Source organism: Myotis nattereri, assembly GCF_964212035.1.
Source record: "Myotis nattereri genome assembly, chromosome: 11".
In the NCBI taxonomy this organism is placed as follows: Eukaryota; Metazoa; Chordata; class Mammalia; order Chiroptera; family Vespertilionidae; genus Myotis; species Myotis nattereri.
Window position 1 is genome coordinate 78,188,382 of NC_138086.1, and position 21,629 is coordinate 78,210,010.

The 21,629-nt window shown below is 52.4% G+C and overlaps 1 protein-coding gene across 2 annotated transcripts in view; it reads right to left on the reverse strand.

The window, feature by feature from the left end:
* Positions 1 to 21,629, reverse strand: part of AOAH (acyloxyacyl hydrolase) — a 102,209-nt gene that overhangs the window by 55,549 nt on the left and 25,031 nt on the right. For both annotated transcript variants that reach the window (XM_081102180.1, XM_081102181.1), the window contains exons 5-10: positions 12,330 to 12,389; positions 5,297 to 5,367; positions 3,491 to 3,551; positions 2,338 to 2,408; positions 1,433 to 1,481; positions 197 to 245 (exon numbers count right to left, since the gene is read on the reverse strand). In XM_081102180.1, coding sequence (XP_080958306.1) covers positions 197 to 245; positions 1,433 to 1,481; positions 2,338 to 2,408; positions 3,491 to 3,551; positions 5,297 to 5,367; positions 12,330 to 12,389 — 361 coding nt within the window. The remainder of the gene's footprint in view (positions 1 to 196; positions 246 to 1,432; positions 1,482 to 2,337; positions 2,409 to 3,490; positions 3,552 to 5,296; positions 5,368 to 12,329; positions 12,390 to 21,629) is intronic.

The window sequence follows — 21,629 nt, forward strand, 5'->3', positions numbered from 1 at the left end:
CACTCCATCCATGCTTTTGTTCCGGGCCTCCGGTCCAGTTTAAGAACCCATTGTGGCCCTCGAGTCAAAAAGTTTGCCCACCCCTGGCCTAGCGTCAGGCACTTCCTCACTTGGGTGGTCTGTTCCCTTCCATTTGCCTCCGATGGGGAAAAAGAACATTCTGTTGGGATGAACAAACAGACTTTGACATTCATACCTTCACAGAACTTCTTCTCATAGGGGATTCCGTCTTTTGGATCAACACCCTTTAAAAAAGAAATGACAAGATTAGCCGTTTGTCTTTAAATTCATGAGACACATACACCAAATCCTTCCCAAATGGCTTTAAAAGTAGAAAAAACAATAAAGAATTTAAATTAAAAAAAAAAGTGGAAAAGGCAAATCAGTAGATCAAACCCTGTAGGTCTCTCGAGTCCTTAATCGGACACAGCCACGTTCCATGCGAGGGAGCTGGGCTTTAAGGAACGGGGGGTGGGGGTGGGGAGAGGTCCAGACCCTGGACTACCTTGTCCCAGAGGCTGCCGGCAGGGTGCTGGAGTGCAGGGTGTCCCCCTGAGGGAGCACCGAGGCCCCACCAGCGACCCGGACGGGGCAGAGCACAGTGTCTTACTGGCCTTCCTCACGGGTGGCACACCCCGGAGGCAGGGAAGGGGCCGTGGAACAGGACGGTCTCACACACTGATCACCCCTCCTTGTCCCCCAACTTGACCATGTAGCTTGAGTTTATCAGAACAAGAGTGGCCTTGGGGGTCTTGACACCTTAAGATCTAGGGGGGATGTCTCCTCCTCCTCGTGACAAGACAGGTGCCTGGCAGGTGGGGTGACCCTGCCTCCGACTAGCCTTAGGAAACAGAAGGAAATGGCTGCCATGACAAGGGACAGCCCCGCTTGCCCCAGGGGATGGTTGGGCTGCTGCAAAACTTGGCTAACACCACCCTCCAGCTAATTTCACACTGTTCAGGGGAGAACTCAGCGGTCAGGTGTGGGTGACCTTCAGCGAGACTTATAGGGACTGTGATGGTGACCGGCCAGCGTGGCTCAGTGGTTGAGCATCGACCTATGAACCAGGAGGTCACGGTTCAATTCCTGGTCAAGGGCATATGCCCAGGTTGTGGGCTCGATCCCCAGTAGGGGGCATGCAGGAGGCAGCTGATCAATGATTCTCATCATTGATGTTTCTCTCTCTCTCTCCCTCCCTCTCCCTTCCTCTCTGAAATCAATAAAAAAAATATATATATTTTTTAAAAGGGGCTGTGATGAGAGAGCCCCACCTCCCGTTAGAGTGTGGACCCCCTCGTGTGTGACCGGAGCCCCACACCCCTCTTCATGCAGCAGAACGCCTGGCTCCGGCCCGTCTTCTTCCTCAGGCATGACGAACGCAAGGAAGGAAGGGGGGTCGGGAGGCAGGTGGAGTTCGCCTCTAGTTGCTCACCCAGATGCCGTTGCAGTTGGAATCCCGATGTTCATCCCAGCGGTCTGGCCTGCGAGGAGAACGTGAGCATTGGTCTGGGCATTCACTTGTCACCCAGTGACTGAGCGTCATGAATGATGCACACGTGAATGCCACCCACAGTGTCAGGGACAGACAGCAGGCCGCTCACGGGAGACAGCCTCCGCCCTGTGCTGTGACGAACAGAAGCCTCTGCTCGGCCGTTATCTTGGTTTGGGATGTTTGCTGGGAGCGGTGGACCAAATCCAGGCTTTTTGTGGTTGACCCGGTTCCTGAACTGTGTGGCTGTGGAACAGGGCTGATGGGCGTCCTAAACGAGCCTGTAGGCCACTGGATTTAGACAGGTGAGGCCGTTCAAGTGATGCCTCTCCAATCCCTGACACCTGGCTAACTGGATGCTTTGGCACCGCAGTCACAGCTAAGGCGACACATCCATTTCTGGAAGTGAGAGATGTGATGGGCTGAACACCAGCCCAGGGCTAACATGGGACATGTTGGTCACGCCCTATACCTTCCCCTCAGTCCTGGTGGGAGAGGGGCTGTCTGGGCCCAGCCCTGCGTGTAGGACGCATGCAGGAGGCTGGGTGATGTCCACAGGCACAGCTCATGCGGCTGTTTCTTCTACTGGGCCGTGAGCCCCGACGGGAAAAAGAACATTTTTATCTCGTTTACCACCCAGTGGGCGCAGAGTGCTTGGCCATTAGCAGGTGCTCCCTGAGCCTTTCTTGCACAGATGATGCTCTGGTTTCCCTGAGCTTCACTTCCATCAGGAGATGGGGGGCCCTTCCCTCTGCGGGCATGAACCGCCGGGGCTGGGGAAACGAACGACGCTTCCTGCCTCCCTTTCGGAAGGTAATTTTCAGAATCAGAGACCAGCGGAGAGTTACCTTCTGCCGGGGTAGGCCATCTCGTCGCTGTCATTGCAGTCTCTCCCTCGCCAGTGGTAGCCGCGCAGCGTCTGCAATCCGAGGGCAACGTGGGAAGGGTCAGTTCTGTGTTGATGTGAAACGAGGAGGGGCAGTCGGAAGAGCCGGGTGGGGGCGGGGAGGGGGGATGCCATCTGCAGTTTTTAACTCCAATAGGCTAGGAACACTATCGATCATGAAGATTAAGATGATAACATACACTGTGTGAGGTGCAATGTAACCTGGTCCCAGGGCCAACAACAGGTGGGGTGTGTGGATGTGAATGTGTGTGTGTGTGTGTGTGTGTGTATACATGCTATTGGGTGTGTGCCTGTATGAGGTTGTATGGGGGTGCATGTGTGTGAATGTATATGCACGTGGCATATGCAGTTGTATGTACACATGTGTGTGCATGCACACATATGTATGTGTGTGTTTCTGTGTGTGTCTATGTGCACCTTTATCAACTGCAGAACTATCCAACTCCCTGAACTTTTTCTATTAATCAGCAGTCTTGTCAGGCTCCAATCATTTGGTTTATTTGGTCAAATGATCAATCATTTCCCTGGATAATTAAAAAGTCTCTAGCTAATCAAGTTGATTACATGGATTTATAATGTGTTGGACCCGCCTGACTTGAAGAGTCATGATAAGGTAGAACACTGGTTTGATTTCCCCATTCCCAGGTGGGAGAGCTGAGTCTCACTAAGGGGGGGACTTTGTGGCTTGTTACCTGCTTGTTTCTTTCTCATAGAGCACCTGCCACCCTCACCGCTCTAAATCAAACATGCACACTCGCACAGCCTCATGCGCACACTCGCACACACTTAGAAAAGTAAGTTGAAGTAGGCTTAAGAATTTCCAAAATAATTCCCAACAACCTTCAAGATCATTTCCATCCCTGCGGAGACTTCCAGCTGGGAATGGCTCCAGGAAACAAAACCCAGGCCTACGACCCCCTTCGATGATTCATGCATTTTTCAGATGCCAGAAAGTCCGTAAAAACTGTGAAATGGTGTGTTATCAAATTAATAATACGCACAAGGGGAAGCCCGTCTTGTCTTATTAAAGACGTTTGTAGGAAGTGATGCGGAAGCCAGGGAACCTCCCTCTGGTTACCCTGCACCATACTTACTGGGGAAACGCTGTAATTGTCTGAATCGACATCTCTGAATGGCACCGAATTCGTGATAGTTCTGGAAGAAAGAAAACACAACGCCGGTGAACTAAGAGAGAAGAAACTGTTTGTGAAAGCAGAGAGACATTTTCAGACGTGGCTGAGCTGGGTTTATGTGATAGAAGCCCATTCTAATAATACTAGAGGCCTGTTGCATGAACAGATTCTTGCAATAGGTCTTCCCTTCCCCTGGCTGCCGGCACCGGTTTTCCTCTGGCACCCGGGACCCAGGCCTTCGCTCTGGCCAGAGCCTTCAGTCTCTGCTGCTCCGGCCGGAGCCTTCAGTCTTCGCTCCTCCGCTTTGCGCCTACGTATGCAAATTAACCGCCATCTTTGTTGGGTTAATTTGCATACTCTCCAGATTGGCTGGTGAGCGTAGTGGAGGGACGGTCAATTTACATGTTTGTCTGTTATTAGGTAAGGTCATAGTAAGAGCACCAGGCCAACTCAGCCAGTCTCTCCGCACCAGCAGAGCTGTTTCCTCTGATGCTTCACTTGCCCCCCGTGGGAAGTGCAGTCACTGAACTGAGGCCTCAGAGGGTGTGCGCATGGATGCTGAGTCCCCTGGAAAGGAGATTGTGTTTTCGGTTCAGTCAGTGCGATAGGCACTTACAGGTTGAATTTGTGCCATTTTACACGGCATTCGGTGATGGAAGTCTTTTCTTAAAACTTTCCTCTTGAACAACTTATGCTGAGAACCTTGAGGCATAAGATACAACAGTCTGTATGCATTTACGTGAGGTGATGCATGTGTGGGTTTATGCATAGACGCCCAGGGAAGAGGGCCCACGAAGATGGGGGCAGAGACTGAAGGGATCCAGGACACCGAGGATCACCAGCCAGGTCCAGAAGCTGAGAGGCAAGCAAGGGTCCGACCTGGAGTCTCAGGGGCAGCTCAGAGCGAGCAGAGTCTCAGAGGGACCCTGCAAACACCCTGCTTTCAGACCTGCAGCCTCCAGTACGGGGTGAATACATTTCTGTTGTTCTAAGCCACCCAGTGTGTGGATGTTAGAGCGACTCTATAATACAGTCCTGCAGCCTGCCTCGCACCTCTGCGATCTCACCTGAAGGCCCTCGCAATGAGAACTAGGCCAGCCTAAAATGGGCTCGAGTACAGGACTGGCAGGAGCCAGGATGAGAGCAGCAGGGGCTGATGGGACGGTGTGGCCCCATGTGCACCTCACAGGTAAAGGGCAGTATTTGGGGTCCTGGAAGCATCACCTGATCATGTAGCGTCTACCATCCGGCACCTGCATAGAAGGTGAGCTTTGGGGAGGACAGAGGCTCCCAGAGCCTGGGAAACACACTGCTCTCCTGCCAGGTCTCAGGCCAAGGAGCCGGCATGTAATCATCCCCAATCAACCCTGAGGAGCAGCCATAACTTAGCATATGCCTTACATGAAGGTTTAGGGAAACTGAGGCCCAGACACATTAAGTGCTTATTTTCAAAGCCAGCTCAGGAGACGGCATTGCCCACGAGCCAAGAACGTGGATGTCCCCAAAGATCACGCGGGGTCCAATACCCCCTGGGGGTAGGGTCCTTGGCGGCTGGGAGGCACGACTTCACCAGCAGCCTGCACCCCCCCCCCCCTTTGAGCCTGCGTTGCTCAAAGCTCAGGCTCTGTCTTCTAGGTTCTAGACGAGTGATGAGAAAGAAACACGTTCCCTTTCAGGAAGATGCGTTGACATCTGAGGCCCTTTCAGCCCACGGGAAGAGGGACAGATGCCCCCGTGCAGTGGCGGAGGGCAGCACAGCGTACACACCGCTTAATCTTCTGACAGATCTTCGCCAGGAATGGGAGGGCGCAGATATCAGCACCACCTCTTGGGTGTTTCTGGAGAGAGAAATTATAAAGAAAAACGCTGTTTAGTTCAGGGAATGGTTCCCCAACTCCTAGAGGCCCTTCTCCATTGGCTCCATGGTCGGGATTCCTGAACTCTCCCTTCTCCAGAGCCCAGGGCATTTGACTGAACTATTTGACTGATAGGAACCACTTGTTCCTGTCCCCACGCTCCACATTCATTCCACGTTGGAGCATGTGTTCAGGCTCCTTCCTCAACCTCAAGGCTGCTCCTTTCTGTCCAGCCCGAGAGAGTTCCCACCTCCACCTGTCCCCCCCGACCTGTCCACCTCCACCTGTCCCCTTCCACCTGTCTATTCCCACCTGTCCCCCTCCACCTGTCCCCCTCCACCTGTCCCCCTCCACCTGTCCCCCTCCACCTGTCCCCCTCCACCTGCCCACCTCCACCTGTCCCCCTCCACCTGTCCCCCTCCACCTGTCCACTCCCACCTGTCCCCCTCCACCTGTCCACCTCCACCTGCCCACCTCCACCTGTCCCCCTCCACCTGTCCACTCCCACCTGTCCCCCTCCACCTGTCCCCCTCCACCTGTCCACCTCCACCTGCCCACCTCCACCTGTCCCCCTCCACCTGTCCACCTCCACCTGTACCCCTCCACCTGTCCCCCTCCACCTGTCCACCTCCACCTGCCTACCTCCACCTGTCCCCCTCCACCTGTCCACTCCCACCTGTCCCCCTCCACCTGTCCCCCTCCACCTGTCCCCCTCCACCTGTCCACCTCCACCTGCCCACCTCCACCTGTCCCCCTCCACCTGTCCCCCTCCACCTGTCCACTCCCACCTGTCCCCCTCCACCTGTCCCCCTCCACCTGTCCCCCTCCACCTGTCTACCTCCACCTGCCCACCTCCACCTGTCCCCCTCCACCTGTCCCCCTCCACCTGTCCACTCCCACCTGTCCCCCTCCACCTGTCCACCTCCACCTGCCCACCTCCACCTGTCCCCCTCCACCTGTCCCCCTCCACCTGTCCACTCCCACCTGTCCCCCTCCACCTGCCCACCTCCACCTGTCCACCTCCACCTGTCCCCCTCCACCTGTCCCCCTCCACCTGTCCCCCTCCACCTGTCCACCTCCACCTGCCCACCTCCACCTGTCCCCCTCCACCTGTCCCCCTCCACCTGTCCCCCTCCACCTGTCTCCCTCCACCTGTCCCCCTCCACCTGCCCACCTCCACCTGTCCACCTCCACCTGCCCACCTCCACCTGTCCCCCTCCACCTGTCCCCCTCCACCTGTCCACTCCCACCTGTCCCCCTCCACCTGTCCACCTCCACCTGTCCCCCTCCACCTGTCCACCTCCACCTGCCCACCTCCACCTGTCCCCCTCCACCTGCCCACCTCCACCTGTCCACCTCCACCTGTCCCCCTCCATCTGTCCCCCTCCACCTGCCAACCTCCACTTGTCCCCCTCCACCTGTCTCCCTCCACCTGTCCCCCTCCACCTGTCCACCTCCACCTGTCTACTCCCACCTGTCCCCCTCCACCTGTCCCCCTCCACCTGTCTCCCTCCACCTGTCTCCCTCCACCTGTCCACCTCCACCTGTCCCCCTCCACCTGTCCCCCTCCACCTGTCTACTCCCACCTGTCCCCCTCCACCTGTCCACCTCCACCTGTCTACTCCCACCTGTCCACCTCCACCTGTCCCCCTCCACCTGTCCTCCATCACCTGTCCGTGTTCATCTGTCCACCTCTACCTGTCTACCTCCACCTGTCCACCTTTCCCCATCCTTCCCCCAGGGTCTGGCCCACCTGGGGCCGATCTACTCAGAAAAACAGAACTCCTCTCCCTCCATGTACTCCAGTGCTTGGAAAAGGATTCAAAAATGCAGAACCTTTTCAAATAAAATGCTTCCATCCTCTTAGGAGGCAAAATCAAGACTAGTGGGAGAGACATGCCCGAGCTTGGGAGGAAGGAGGAAGGCAGTGCCCATGGAGTCCCCAGGCGAGGCGAGCAAAGGGCATGTGGGCTCCACCAGGCTCCACGCTCTGTGATGCAGGGAAGCCCAGGCCTTTGCAGTTTTAGAAAGAGCGTGGCTTCCATGCTGCCATCGGCCGGCGAGAGGAGAAAACAGTGGGAAAAGCTGGGAATCGCCATCTATCACTGAAGGGAGAGGTACAGAGGGTCCAGCCAGCCCCAGGGCCCTGCAGGTGGCTGGGGGCCGTCTCAACAGAGCTGGTGAGGTGGTGAGGCTGGCCAAGGAGAACCCGCAACCTCTCAGGCTATACACGAGGTCTCTAGGAAGGTCGTGTTTCCCCAACGTTCCAGGGTTAGAACCACAGCCCTGACCAGCGCCTCCAGCTCCCTGTGAGACGTGCAGACAGGTCTGTCCTTGTCCTCACGGAGCTCACTGCCCAGTGGAGCGCAGGGGGCCATCCCAGCTCTTAGCACGCTGCCAGGCCTGCAGTGGTCCAGGCAGGAACACGGCTCTCAGGACCCCGGGAGGCGGATGCGGAGGCAGACATACGTTCCGGGCTTCGCGACTCCAAGTGCAGCCTGCAGACTTGCTACACATGCAATTCGTGAGCCCCACCCTGCCTACTGAGTCAGAGAGCCTGGGGCGGGCACAGTCATCTGGGTTTTCCTGGGCTCCAGTCACGCGATGCCCACTAAGGTTTGAGAACCGCTGTGCCAGGTCCTCGCTGCTGACAGTGTGATTGCAAACGAGGAACAGGCCCCCAGGGAGCCTTCCCAAACGCAGGGTCTCAGGCCCCACTGCAGACCGGCTGCATCACAAACGGCCTTTTACAAAGGTCCTGGGGTGTCTGAGTAGCATGGCTGTGGGTGCAGGGAGCACCCCATGCCCCATGCAGTGCAGTGGGAGCGGAGGTATCGGAGGGCCGCCACACATCTCAGCCTGGCGGAGCCTGCGGAAGCAGGAGACCTTGGCGGGAAGGAGACTTTACTACAGGCCTAGGCTGCTTCTACACGTTATCCCGGGGAAGGCAGGGACTCTGGGAAGGTGGTAAGCGGGGGGGGCACATCTGTATTTCAGGAAGATATCCCTGGAGGTGAGAGGGCGGCCCGGAGGAGGTGGGATGGGCACAGCGCTGTGGGCAGGTGGAGACCCTGAGGCCCCTCCCAGGTTCTCTAACCTCAGCATTACTGCCACTGGGGCTATAAACCTCTTAGCTGTGGGCTGTCTTGTGCACCATAGGATGTATCTGGCATCTAGTCACTGAATGCTGGCAGCCAGAAAGAGTCCCCAGACACATTGCCAAATGTCCCCTCTGGAGGACAACACTGGGCTGGCGGGGAACCACGGATGTACGGCAGGAGGGGGTGGGGAAAAGGAGGGGGACTGGAAGGCTGGGTCCAGCCCCTGGGACCAAGTGGGACCAGGATTGGAGACACACTGTAAAGCGGACGAGCACCAGCATGAGATGACGCCACCTCCCTGTGGGCAGTGTGGCGATCTAGACACATTCTGATTCTGAGACCCAAGTTCAAAGTCAGGGTGCACTGGATCATCCAAGCTATTGCTTTAGTCTGAAGGCCTGGGTCTAACTAACCCAATGGCCATGTAGATTTTAACACTGATAATAATCAATACACCAACAAATTTATATGGACATTGCCACACAGAAGCTAGGATAGAATAAAATTATAATTGCACAGCTGTCCACTGTCGGAGTTGAGCCTGCAGGCCGCAGCTGTCTCTGACAGGCCTGGTGCAGAAACTGGGGCTGGGATGTGGGTGACAGATGACGGAGCTTGTCCAGAGGCCCCAGAACTCCAGGTCAGACAGAAGTTCTGACTGTGCTATCTTTTCATCACACAGGGTGGGAACGACCCGCCTCTTCTCATTTACTTGCAAAAGGAACTGAGACGTACACAGAGCAACACTGCAGAAGGCCTCGAGGGCGTGTCTGCCAGCCCCTCTTTCGATCTGAACTGTGCTGGACAGAGGCCAAATGTGTTCTCAGCTCAGCTATGAGTTTACAACATTCCTCTGGCAGCATGCAATCCCACCTAAATGACAGTCTTAAATCGGGGCTGTCCCTGGGCACACCTTCATTTTGCAATTTATTTCACCAGCTTCTGCTTGCATCTGGGTTTCCCCCACACCAGGATGTTATATGAAAACAGAAAAAACAGGGGTTGAATGGAGGGAACCCCTGGTGAATGGGACAAATAGAAGGTCAAAGGGCAAGCGGAGCCACCCTGTCCCCAGCTGGCCCGCAGCGGAGTTTCCGCTCGGTGAAAGGCCGTTCCACTCTTGTGTATGATTTTACTTGGATTCACACAGTCTGGGGTGGAGTTTGAACAGCAGCCATGTTTAAAGGCTTCCCAGAAGATTTCATTGAGTGGGTGGGTGTAGGATCAGGGGCATCACGTACAGCCCACCTCCCCCGCCCCAGGCTGTGCACCGCAAGGTCCTAACATCTCCAGAGCCTGTGATGTGAATCTACCTGAAATTTAGTACCAGGAGGGCTGGTTGAGAGCCATTGACATTACAAAGAGCAGGAAGTGGGAAGTAAGTACATCTATTTAAATGATGCGTTTCTCACTCACCAGTTGTGTGGAGTGAGCCAAGCACTTCACCTGTCTGACCTTGTGGGGTTGGTCACGAAGGTAGGCTGTCTACTCCACAGGAGTTTTTGTGAAAATTAGATTCAGTGATTCCACAACTCGGGTACTCCAAACCTCACACACCCGGTGTCTGCCCCATCCCTGCACAGTGCCCTCAGGAGCCTCTCTGGGCCTCCTGGCGGTGCGGACCTTCTCTGGAACATTTGATTCCTTTCAACGACGCAGAACTTCCCCAGCCTGGGTCCTGGCATCTGACGGGCTCGCTGAAACGGCAGGCAGCATCCTGGCTGGGTCTATGACTTTGTCGGCGCCACCCTGAAATTCACTGCCGCCGATACCCTCTGAGCATTTTTTCCAAAACGCTTATTTGCATTTTCTGATTATTTTTTTCCCTGAGAGCTTTAATCTGGAGAGTAAATATGTTGGAGGAGGTTTTGGAGAAGTCTATTATTGTTGGATTGTTCAGTAGGTTTCTGTTTTCTGGCTTCATGCAAGGAATTATTGGAATCCGGCCCTAGGAAGTACGCTCGCAATTCTGATGACGGAAATAGAAAACTGTGAAATCCTAATTAGCCCTTGAGTTCATGCCAAGGCAGCTTGTGCGAGTGTGGAAACCATGCCCTGAGAATAAGTTTTCAGATGCGCGCTGAGAAGGATAAAGGGAGAACTGTCTCATCTTCAGTTCTGTTTAGAATGCGGAACTGCTGGTCAAGGGCTTCGAGCCGTGTTTCAATTTCTTGTTCAGTGACTTAAGCAGATGAGCTAAAGTAGCTCCAATTGGACTTCCGTGATTCACTGAATTAAATAATGATCGGCGATGAGGACATGGTGACTGACTAATAGATCCTGTAGAAATGCCTGCGTATTGCCATGAGACGTGTGTCAACCTTGGACATCAAAACCCAGATGCCCCCACGAGTAATGTTGCCAGAGAAGATAGTGCCCTGGACATACTCGCACTACAAAACTCTTCATCACTTATCTGAAATTCAAATGGAACGGGGCATCCTCTATTTGTGTCTGCCAGATCCGGCGAGCTGAGAGCTCTGGGAACCTCCCCTTCACTTTCAAGTTGCCAAGTCAATACTGCCTTCCTGGTAGTGCATTGGGGTGAGCGGTGACCTGGCCAGCAGGGCGGGCCCTGCCCTCATCTTCCCGATGGCCACGTCCTCCTGCCAGGGCTCTAGCATCAAGGGAGACACATTTTTTTTTTCTTTTGGTTAATCTTTACCCAATAATATTTTTCCATGGATTTTTAGAGAGAGTAGAAGGGAGAGGGAAGGACAGAGAGAAACATCGATGTGAGAGAAACACATTGATTGGTTGCCTCCTGCACACACCCCGACCAGGGCCGGGAACCTGCAACCGAGGCACGTGCCCTTGACTGGAATTGAATCTGGGACCCTCAGTCCACAGGCAGATGCTCTATCCACTGAGCCAAACCGGCCAGGGCCGGAGACACATTTTTAAAGGTCTACTCTCTTGCTTCCTTTTCAGCTAGGGCTGGTTTGTAACCAGAGCATAACTCAAACACTCGGCTAAGGACAACTAGTTTGAACTAAACATTCTATCTGTTGAATCAAAGTATTATTACAAACAGGGCAAATTAGGGAGCAGGATCATGTGATGATTTCACTGGCATTGACGGAGGCTCGGTAAGTCCCAGGCCTGCTACCACGTGCTCTGCACACATCCACTCCGCTAGTCCTCACATCCATGCTGCAAGACAGGAACATGTTACTGCCCCATCTCACTGACAGGAACATGTTACTGCCCCATCTCACTGACAGGAACATGTTACTGCCCCATCTCACTGACAGGAACATGTTACTATCCCATCTCACTGACAGGAACACGTTACTATCCCATCTCACTGACAGGAACATGTTACTGCCCCATCTCACTGACAGGAACATGTTACTGCCCCATCTCACTGACAGGAACATGTTACTGCCCCATCTCACTGACAGGAACAGTCCCAAGTCTCATATGTAGGAAGGGGAGTAGTGGGAGGATACACAGCCTCCAAAATGGTCTACTGCAGAGCAGCAGGTCTCAAGGGCACTCAGAAGACACTTGCGAACATCAGGAGACATTTTTGGTCGTCAGGACTGGGAAGGGGTGGATAACGATGCTGCCAACTTGTGGGTGGAGGACAGGGATGCAGCCAACATCCTACAGTGCACAGGACAGCGCCCAGGACTAAGGACTAATCTGCCCCAAATGTGAGTGTTGTTGAGATTGGGAGGGAGGGGAGAGGACGCGCCTATTCCCACTTCAATCCCAAGTCAACTAGGGTGCCCTGTGGGCTGGTACCCAGAGCAGTCGCTGGCCTGCGGGGTGAGAGCAGGGCCAGGGGGCGGTCAGCGTGCCCGGGAGGGGCTGGCATTCTCCCCGCGGACCGCTTACCAGAGTTGGGGGTTTCTTGACGATCTGTCTTGCCTTCTCCAGGGTGACTTTCCACGCCTCCTAGAAAAACAAAGTTAGACACATTACCCCTTGCGTCTTATCTCTTCTTTCGACGTCTTTTCTAAAGTTAGGACGTTTTCAAGTCTGCGAATTGGAAACAGAGAGATGAGTCCATAAATTAGTGATAATGCGATTCACACGGAGGCGAGTTCATGGTGGTAACGATCTTGAGGAGGGGACGACCTCTGTGTGGGCGCCACTCAGAGTCCTTTGCAAACATGTCCTTGTTTAATCTTCCCACCAGCTCCGAGGGAGCTGACCTTTCCGCAGACGAGGAAATGGAGACGCAGGGAAGCTAAGGAGCTGGCTGAAGGGCACAGAGCCAGTGTCTGGCGGAGACTCAGTCTGAACCCTGCCTTCCTGCCCGAGAGGCTCCCAATCTCCCCAAGGACCCAGGTGCCCTTGTGTCTGAAAGCCCCAGCGCGGGGCGGCCCCCGCCAACCCCAGTGCCTGTCCCATAGCCAACAACAAACACTAATTAACGATGACTCATTTATTTCAGCCCTATTATTCAGCATGTCTCTATCGAAATAAACCTACGTTTCTATGAAATTTGAAGCTTTTGTGTTTATTTTTTTGGCCCACATAAACTGTTGAAACCTTGTTTATTTAGCCTGTGTTAGCCTTTGAGTTTGACATGCTTGCTCTACACCCCCTTCACCTCCCCGAGCCTTTCAACCGTTTCTGGGGACGTGAGCACATCTCGAGTTTACACGGCAAGAATCAAGTGAGCTGATTAATCCAGCGACGGTTGCTATGGGATTCCATGCCTATGATTTGGGGAGAGTTGGGAGAAAAGTAACCTGTAGGGTTGGGGGTGGTGGAGAGCATTTGCCCCCAGTATTTGCTTCCCAGAGCCTTTGTGCCCCTGTGTGTCCTGGCCCCGCCCCGTTCCCCCTCGGTTTGCCCCTGGTATGGCCCTAATGGACCCTGGGTGGTGGGTTCGAGCCCCAGCTCCACTGTTCACTGGCTGTGTGTCCTTGAGCAAGTTCTGCTCGGAGCCCTTGAGAATCCACAGAATTCCTGAGCGCGAGAAAAAGCCCCATTTTTATCACGTGTAACCGGGGGATTACAGCGACCTGCCTCCAAGGGTGCTGCGCGGTTACAGGGCATCGCTCATTCAGCCCCAGCCCCGGGCCTGCCCTGATAATCCCCTGCTCAACAACGGATATGCTTTTGAAAATGTCTTTTCAATGACAGTTGACATTCAATATTATTTTGTATTGGTTTCAGGGTACAGCAAAGTGGTTAGACAAGGAAAGACTTTACACAGTGATCCCCCTGGCATTTCCAGTGCCCACCCGGCACCACCCGCAGTTATTACGAAGTTACTGATTATATTCCCTGCGCGGGACCTGACATCCCGGGACGGCTTTGTAACTGCCACTCAGCACTTCTCACAGGCTGGAAGTCTCTGTGCTCCCGGCCCGGCTCTCCCTCAGCCGCCTGGGCAGGGTCATGACCAGACATTGGATCCAGGCGCAGATTTCTGTGACGGGCCCTTTTCCACGGCCCTTGTGAGCCTAACGCTCATCCTCCTCAATATGAACCGTGAAGGTGGTGCCCCTGCCTCTCTGCTCGGAACACCCCTTTGCATCCAAGGCCCAGCTCAGGGCCCACGGGGCCTCACATGGTCCTCGCTACATGGCAGGTGCTCAATACAGAGGGAAATAAACAGTGAGAGAGACATTGTCGACATTCTATCGAGCACGGGAAACAGGCCACCAGCGTTCACAGACACAGAGGAAACCCTGCAAAGAAATAGGCCCCGATAATTGTGGGGGATAGCTCTTTGCTGTTGGTTCCTTTCTGCGTTTTCTACATCTTCAATAAGGAGAAAAAATTCAGCAATAGTGCTTTCCACAGAACCCACAGCACCCGCAAATGCCACAGCATGCGGGGAGGGCTCTGGAGGCGGGGTGAGCACACACCTGCCCTCCCAGAGTCTCTGGCGGGTGGGCAGACAGACGGAACGGGCACACGTGCAGGAAACAGAAGTGAGATGAAGCCGAGGGGCCTTGGCAGCCCCTTCCTAGGCGTGGGCACTGGGATCCCCTTGAGAGGACGGGGTGACTGTAACTCAGCTCAGGCCTCCGGGGGGTCAATGTGCAGTGAGGGATGAGAGACAAGTGACATAAAGTGACAAGGGCTGCCCCACATGCCTCTGGCACCCTGTGTGCTGGGTTTGGCCGCTGCCTCCGTGGTCCTGGCTGAAATGCCAAGGACAGGTTGGTCTGGACCTGGCCGACCAGGGCTCCATCCTCTCCCGTGGTGCAAGTGCGCTGATACCAACACGCAGAGGGGAGTCTAGATAACGGGGTGGTCTTTTCTCCCCAGAAGAAAAAGGAGGAAGGACTCCACAGCACTTGGGAAGCTAATTAGTTTGCCTGTCTTAATGGCAGCAAAGGGGGCAAATGGTACTCGAGTGAAAATGAAGATAATGATCCTGCCTTGGGAACCTTTCACTGTTGCCAATCTCGTGTCTAAGCACTCGTTTCTAAAGTGTGAGGGTCATGCTTTCACCTTCTTTACAGTTAAATCTTTAGAACGGAGGGAGCAACTGCCATCAGAGGCTGAAGAGAAAGTTTGGGAAGAGACTGGGAGCGGGACAGAAAACCCTGAGGGCTGGAAGCCATAATGATGCTTACAACTCAGCCAGGCCATAAGCAGACTCCCCATCAACCGTGAGGTCTGTGATGGTCAATCTCTTCAGCTTCTCATTGCTCTCTCCCTTTAATGATAGTGCGCCCTTCTTCCAGCCTCAAACCCCTTTGGAGTCTATTTAACGCTCATGAATGGATGGCCCAGGATGTTATCACAGAGGCTCATGGAGATACAAGCGCTCAGCCTGGGGGCTTGTGGTTCAGAGGACCATGGAGACGTAGATCGGATTTCTCTGATTGAGAACTTGGAAAATCCCAAGGACAACATGGCATGGGGCCCTGGCAGTCTAAGAGGGGACCGGCCAGCCCTCTGCTTGACCATCAGAGTGCACAGCAGCATCTGCTGTGGTGGCTGGCAAAGTCCTTTGGCCTAGAATGACTTCAGTGTTTCTCCAATACAGAGCCAGTCTGAGGTCTCCAGGCAAGGGCAAGGGCTTGATGACGACAGCTCTTGCCCTGCAGAGGGCATGGTGCTCGGTCCTGGGCTCTGAGAAGCATGGGTGATAGCAGAACAGGCCCCAGCACACATTGCCACCCGTTCCATGGGCAAAGGGGGTGCCCTGCTAGGGTTTGGCCTCAGCCAAGCATGAGCCCAATGGGAATCCAAGCAAAGGGAAGAGAGTTGTGTCCACAGGTTTATACATATCTGACCACCTGAGCCACCCGGCCAGAGCTGCCATTTGTCTTTTGACTTTGGGTATGGCAGGTTTTTATAGTCAGATGCCTTTCATTCTTTTTTTTTTTTAATTAAATCTTTATTGTTCAGATTATTACATTTGTTCCTCTTTTTCCCCCCCATAACTCCCCTCCTCCCAGTTCCCACCCCACCCTCCCACCCACTGTCCTCATCCATAGGTGCACGATTTTTGTCCAGTCTCTTCCCGCATCTCCCACACCCCTTCGCCCCCCCCCCCCCCAAGAATAGTCAGTCCATTCCCTTTCTATGTCCCTGATTCTATTATGATCACCAGATTATTTATTCACTTGATTCTTAGATTCACTTGTTGATAGATGCATATTTGTTGTTCATAATTTGTATCTTTACCTTTTTCTTCTTCTTCCTCTTCTTAAAGGATACCTTTCAGCATTTCATATAATACTGGTTTGGTGGTGATGAACTCCTTTAGCTTTTCCTTATCTGTGAAGCTCTTTATCTGACCTTCAGTTCTGAATGATAGCTTTGCTGGATAAAGTAATCTTGGTTGTAGGTTCTTGGCATTCATCACTTTGAATATTTCTTGCCATTCCCTTCTGGCCTGCAAAGTTTCTGTTGAGAAATCAGCTGACAGTCGTATGGGTATTCCCTTGTAGGTAACTGAGTTTCTTTCTCTTGCTGCTTTTAGGATTTTCTCTTTGTCTTTTGCTCTTGGCATTTTGATGTGTCTTGGTGTGGTCCTCTTTGGATTCCTTTTGTTTGGGGTTCTCTGCGCTTCCTGGACCTGTAAGTCTATTTCTTTCACCAGGTGGGGGAAGTTTTCTGTCATTATTTCTTCAAATAGGTTTTCAATATCTTGCTCTCTCTCATCTTCTGGCACCCCTATAATTCTGATGTTGGTACGCTTGAAGCTGTCCCAGAGGCTCCTTACACTATCTTCGTATTTTCGGATTCTTTTTTCATTTTGCTTTTCTGGTTGGGTGTTTTTTGCTTCTTCGCATTTCAAATCTTTGACTTTATTCTTGCGCTCCTCTGGTCTGCTGTTGGGAGTCTGTATAGTATTCTTTGTTTCAGTCAATGTATGCTTAATTTCTAGTTGGTTCTTTATCATAACATCGAGGGTCTCATTAGATTTCTTGTCGATCTCATTAAGTTTATTGGCAGCTTCTAGACAGTTCTTGAGAGACCTTAAAAATGTGGTTCTGAACTCTATATCTTCCATTGACAATTTTGTCCTGTTTCTTTGTCTCCGCATTTTTTTTTATGCTTTCTTGGTGCACCCCCTAGTGGTCTTTGTGCAGAGTCTTGTTGTAGTTAAGCCTTGATTGTTGTAGTTAATACTGGGGGGATTTGACCTCCAGGCCAACTGGCTATGAGAGTCAGCTGTGTCTGCAGTGGGAAAACTTCTGTCCTCTGGGGAGGTGCTAATCTAGCCTTTGCCTGAGGCTATCTGGCAAATGGCTCTGCGCAGGGCTTGGGCGGGGTGGGTCGCACTGGATCAAACAGGGCGGGCGGAGCGAGCAGTTATGGCTGCTCTCAATTCCATCCCTAGGTGCTCTGCCTCACAGAGTCCCAGTAACCGCTGCAAACCTCGGAGAGAAAGCTGCCTTCGAGTTCCGACCGAAGCCAGACAGTCCCGCTTCTCCCGTTTGAGTCTGGGTCCCTAGAGACTCGCCCGGATCTGGAGCTCATAGTCTGAAACTCCCTCCCGATTGAAAACAACAACCGCGCCCTCCGCCGCCAGCCCGCTCCGGTGCACACTCCGCACCTTTGTATTTTCCGCACTGCGCCTCCTCTGAGTCTGGGTATGATATTCTCTTTCCTCCTAGTTGTAGAATTTCCACTCAGCCAGCCTTCCTGTGGTTCTGGATGATGTTCGTTCCGTCTTTTAGGTGTACCCTTGAATTGGTTGTTCGAGGCAGCAATCTCCGGAGTTAACCGATGCCGCCATCTTGGTTTCTCCTTTCATTCTTTATGATTGAGTCAACCTTTCATTCATTTAGGGTTTATCTAGCTTAAATTTCACGTTCAAATAACTAGTATTTTGTTCCATCATTTACCGCTGCTTTGAAACTCTATCTATCTATATAAAACTCTAATATGCAAATTGACTGAACAGCAGAATGACTGGTGGATCAACTAGTTGCTATGACACACACTGACCACTAGGGGGGAAGATGTTCAACGCAGGAGCTGCCCCTAGCCCGCAGGCCCCTGCCGGGAGCCGGTCCATGCTTGCTGTTTCAAGGGACCTGGCATATATGGCATACTGTTCTTAAAATGTTTGCTCACCTTCTTGGCACTATGTGTTTTAACCAAGGTCTCCTCTCTGAGAAAGGTTGTTTCTCCAGGTAGGGATTTTCCCCTGAAGTTAGGGAGGGAATAAAACCCCTCAACTAAGTGCCAGGCGGGTAATTAATCACTTTAACTATGAACAATCATGCTTAAGCCACATAATCTTTACTCCCTGGAATGGAGATAAGAAACGCCCTAACCTTTGTAATAGAGATTGATAGGATTGAATCAACTGGTATAAATACAGATGTAATAAGACAGCAAGACACAGAATTTAGAAGACAGAACCAGGAGGCACAGAACCTACACAGAACGTTCTCTAGAGACAGAAGAACTTCACTGGAGAAAACATGGCAAAAGATCCTGGACAGAAACTGGCCTCAGAACCTAGAGACAGAACCTAGCGAGAGAACATGGCAAAAGATCCTGGACTGAACCTGACTACAGAAATTGGCAAGAGAACCTGACTAGAACCTGGTGACTGAACCTGGCTTGAGAACCTGGACAGAACCTGGCTGGAGAACCTAGCGAGGGAACTTGGCTACAGAATCTGGCTGGAGAACCTAGCAAGAGAACATGGACACAGAACCTGGCTGGAGATCCTAACCAGAACTTCGCTGGAGATCCTGACCAGAACTTGGCTAGAGATCCTGGCTAGGCTGCTGATCAACTGAATGCTGCTTCTGTGTCCTTCCTTCTTCGCCGACTCCGTCCACACCTTTGGGGACTCCTGGACCCGCTGGGGTTGGACCCCGGCAGGCCCCGACTGGCAGTGGTGGCGGGGGTGGGGCGGCAAGCAGGCGGCGCCAGGCCAGCCAAGGTGGGTGCGAGCGGAGGCCCCAATCACTCCATTGGTTACCCCATAGATTGGTCTGATCGCCAGCCAGGTCTAGGGACCCTACCTGTGCACGAATTCTTGCACCAAGCCTCTAGTTTTTTAAATAAAAAACACGAATCTCAAATGCATTGGAGTTCACTTTTAGGTACTCTATTCTGTTCCATTTTAAGCTGACTTTGCTGCATCTAAAAGGCTACATTCTCTTGTCATTTACCTCACTGCTCACAATGTCCTGAGGTGGTTAAAGAGAAACTTTAAAAACCCAACAACTCCACAACCAGCAATTTGCTTGAACTTTGCTTTTTCATCTGTAAAATTGGGATAATGGGGTGACCTTACAGTGGTGTGGGAGGATTTTAGATGACAGGTAGTTAGTCTGGCTTTGGGTATGTCATAGTGTAGGGACTCTATTCAGAGTACACCGGATGCTCAAGGCCACTCTGAGCATGGGAATCTTAATCAGAATGTTCAAGGCTAAGATGCTATACGCAGATGCAGGGACGAAGCAGTCTATGCACTGTGCAAGCGTGCCCTTCTATAACCCAAAAGACTGAGGTCAGTATTTGGCATAAAGCCTCTTTTGTCTGAGTTTGTATAAAGTTTTACTGAATATCCAGTATGGGGCTGCACTAATAGGGTAGATGCATCACTGACCAGCGTGAGGCTGCTTGGTGAGGCTGTGGCTCTGAGGATGGCTTCTATATAACTAGCTCCTACATAAGGCAGGCTGCTCAGATAATGGCTGGGGGTACAGAGGCTGAAAGATGCATTGTTACCTGGCTGGTGTGCGGCTACCTGCTTTATGGGACTTTGCTTTGAAGAACTGCTTTGTATAGTGGCTCCTTATTAGTAACTAGAGGCCCAGTGCATGAAATTCATGCACTGGTAGGATCCCTAGCGGCTGCTGGCTGCCAGCCAGGGCCTCCCTTCATTCTGCACCGCCCACTGATGGTCAGCGCATGTTATAGTGAGCGATTGAACTCCTGGTTGGTCGAACGCCTCAGGGACACTTGGCATATTAGCTTTTATATATATAGATGGCTATTTGGCCACTGGCTCCTATAATAAAGATTCTCTTATACACCCACAACTTCTCATGGCTTCTCTGTCTATCACCCAGTATTCAAGAAGGTCCAACCCCTGGCAGAGGGTCTCAGACCTGACAGTTGGCATAGTGAAGAAGTATGAAGGAACTGAGTTCCTAACACGTAGCCACCCAAATTGCAGTTGTCACTGTCTTCTATTTCCTGGCCTCTAGTGTGTACCTATGTATCTAATAATAGAGGAATATGCAAATTGTCTGGGACACTATCACAGTAACAGTAATGACCAGAAGGCTGCCTTGAGCAACCAGGCCAGCAGGGGGGTTAGTGAGGGATGATCAAACGACTGAATAGCAGACTGTGTGGGGCGACCAGGCCGGCAGGGGGGGCAGTTGGGGGCAACCAGGCCGGGGGGGGGGGGCAGTTGGGGGCGACCAGGCAAGCAGGCAGGCAGATGAGCAGTTAGGAGCCAGCGATCCTGGATTGTGAGAGGGATGTCTGACTGCCGGTTTAGGCCCGATCCCTGTAAACCGGCAGTAGGACATCCTTTGAGAGGTCCCAGATTGGAGAGGGTGAGGCTGGGCTGAGGGAACCCACTGCCCCTATGCATGAATTTCATGCACGGGGCCTCTAGTCATATAATAAGAACTTAATAAATGTATATCAGGTGAGCCTTGCAATTCTCGGGGCTCAGTAGACTTATCTATGAGGTGGGGGGACCATGTCTGTCTTGCATACTTGTGATGGTTAAAAGAGAGAATTTGTGCACGCTGAAGAAACATGCTGAGTATAATGGACAAGGGAGTGAATACCTCTGGTCTAACTGGTAATGAGAAAGTGGGGGCACGTGTGCAAGATTTTTGGAGATTCAGTTCTTCAGAACAGTTCATTAACACTAACACCCACACTGCCTTCACTTCCCTCTGACACAGACCAGTCACTCGGATGTGTGCCACAATCCCCCCCTGGTTCTGATGGGCAGAGCCAGAGGGCTCATGTCCAGAGCCCGGGCTGAGTTCAGGTTTCCTTAGCAGGTCTGGGACCTGGGTCAAGACCTTCAGCCTCAACTGCAAACTATGTTTGAGAAATTCCTGATGTCAGCTTGTTGATTTCTCAGTTGAACAAGAATTTGTCCTGTGCTACTTTGTCACACACAAATTCACTCCTTCCCAAACCTATGCCCGCAGCTTCCTGGGCCCTGGATCAAGGAAACGTGGATTCCCTGTGCGTGCACAGCTCCCGCCCACTCAGTGTTGGCTGCTTCTGGCTCCTTCAGAGATCGGTTCACGGGGGGGAAACCCTTCCAAAGGCTGGGCTGCTTTCCCAAGGCAGCAGGCCCCTCGCCGCAGTTGATGTTGACTTTGGGTGGTGGGCACACATTCAGACCAAGTGTCATAGAAACATACACTTGAAACCTACATAATCTTATTAACCAATGTCACCCCAATCCATTTAATTAGAAAATGTCAATTTAATATATAGTTCACACCTCCAAAAAAAAAAAAAAAAGAGATGATTGTGTGAATACTTCCTGCAACAAGACTGTTACATGCAAAACACAGATGAATTTCACAGACAACAGAAGCCATACACCAAGGACAACAAACTGTGTGATTCCATTTATGGGAAGTTCAAGATGGAACTGTGTCTAAAAGCACTCCTCTGTGTGAAGTTCAAGATGGAATTGTGCCTAATGCACTTGCCTGGGGTGACAGATTACAGAGTGGTGGTTACACAGGAATGGGT